Below are 2,029 nucleotides of genomic sequence, written 5' to 3' on the forward strand. Positions count from 1 at the left end.
AAAGAAAAATTCTATTCTTTCCTTGCTCCGTATCACAGAATGTCCTCCTTTTTTAGGGAGAGTGGAGCAGGGCTGGGCAGGAGGCAGACTTCCAGAGACCCAAGTATGGGAAGCTATGCATCCAGAGAGAGGCATCTCAGCAAATCAGCCCACCCAAGAGTGATACTGATTTTTCTTCTCCTGTGGTGGTACAGGTATGCCAGACTTCAGAAGTGGGACAACTTTTACATATTTTCCAATAGAGCCAAAAATCTAGTGTCAAGAAGAACCCCGACAGATCTTTACTACCAAGGAATTTCTAGATACATGGAGGGGCAAGTTCTCCACTTTCAAAAACAAATTGAAGATCAGGCTGAGAATGCCCAGGAGAGTGGAGTTGAGCTACTCAAGGTGAGGCCTATTCTCCAGTTCCCAATATAAATCACTCCCTTAAATGGATTTCTGTTTGCCTCCTGTGCTAATTATTTTACCATTACAGAATTTATTTATGTTTATAATAGTTTTTGAAGGTACTCCCTCAAAATTATAAAGGGAAAAGTACAAATGGCCCATAACCGTAATGGTCAGAGATAAACACTTTTTATGTAGTAAGATATCATTTTTTAAGTTTTTTTCTATGTGTGCATGGGTGTAGGTTCATTTTCAGTTTTGTAATTTGCTATTAAAAATGTGATATAGACTCGGCACCTGTGGCTCAAGCGGCTAAGGCAACAGCCACATACACCTGAGCTGGTGGGTTTGCATCCAGCCCAGGCCCACCAATCAACGGGTACAACAAAAAAAAAATAGCCGGGCATTGGGTAGGGCACCTGTAGTCCCAGCTACTTGGGAGGAGGAGGCAGGAGAATCGCTTGAGCCCAGGAGTTGGAAGTTGCTATGAGCTGTGATGTCACAGCACTCTACCCAGGGTGACAGCTTGAGGCTCTGTCTCAAAAAAAAAATATATATATATATATAATTTTCATGTTATTAATGGATTGTTTCTCACATCACTAATTAAAAGCAAGCATAGTATTTTATTTTATGAATATCCTATTCAATTATACAGTCCAATTGTTCTTGGATAGAACTTTTCTGTTGTATTTTATTACTGTGATAAACATCCTGGTAGATAAATCTTTGCACACAACAATTTTTAAAATTCAACTCATATATATAAAGCAACAGATACTAAGTGCCTAGGGTGGAGAAGTGAGCAAATTAGAACTGGTATGCACCTCTGAAATTTACAGCCTAACATGGGCTGTAAACTAAGACAATGAATGGCTAAATCTATGGTTTGGGTTCAACACTTGTTTGCCTTGTTTGTGTAAAAAACTGGGCACAGGTATTTTAGTTTTCTATTGCTGTGTCAGAAATTACCACAAACCAAACACCCCGACTTCTTAATCACAGTTTGTCAGATCAGACATCCGGATGGGCTGGGCTGGGATCTTTGCTTAAAGATGTATTTGATGTATGCACATAATCAAAAATATTGTTGTTATTATTTTGAACAACTTATCTGTTAGATAAATTACGAATAATAAAAAATTTATGTTGCCTTTACATGCTCCTTCTTTGATGCTCTTCCTTTCTTTATGTAGATCCCAGTTTCTGGCCTATATATTTTTCCTTCTCTCTAAAGAATTTATTTTAGGATGGGTGGAGGGAGGGTACTTATGGGACCACACCTTTGGTGCATTTTACAAAGGTACATGTTACATCTACTGAGTGTAGAATATAAATGTCTTAACCCAATAACTAAGAAAATGAGGTGAAGGCTATGTTAACCAGTTTGATGAAAGTATTTCAAACTGTATATATAACCAGCACATTGTAACATTGTACCCCATAATTGCATTAATGTGCACAGCTATGATTTAATAATAAAAAAAATTTAATGTTTCTTGCAAGGCAGGTCTACTAGCAACACTGGCAACAACTTTCCTCAATTTTAGTTCGTCTGAGAAGGTCTTTATTTTGTTGTCAGTTTTGAAGGATAATTTATAGAATATAGAATTCTAGGTTAGTTGTGTTTTTTTTTTTT

General features: G+C 37.2%; 1 protein-coding gene across 1 annotated transcript in view; it reads left to right on the top strand.

The window, feature by feature from the left end:
• The window catches only part of ADCY10 (adenylate cyclase 10), a 64,266-nt gene that overhangs the window by 55,173 nt on the left and 7,064 nt on the right, over window positions 1–2,029 (top strand). Inside the window, 1 exon segment of the mRNA XM_023510783.1 lies at window positions 195–390. Within this exon segment, the coding sequence (XP_023366551.1) occupies window positions 195–390 (196 nt within the window).

This window comes from Otolemur garnettii, unplaced genomic scaffold, assembly GCF_000181295.1.
Source record: "Otolemur garnettii isolate 467f Iridium unplaced genomic scaffold, OtoGar3 scaffold00016, whole genome shotgun sequence".
Lineage (NCBI taxonomy): Eukaryota > Metazoa > Chordata > Mammalia > Primates > Galagidae > Otolemur > Otolemur garnettii.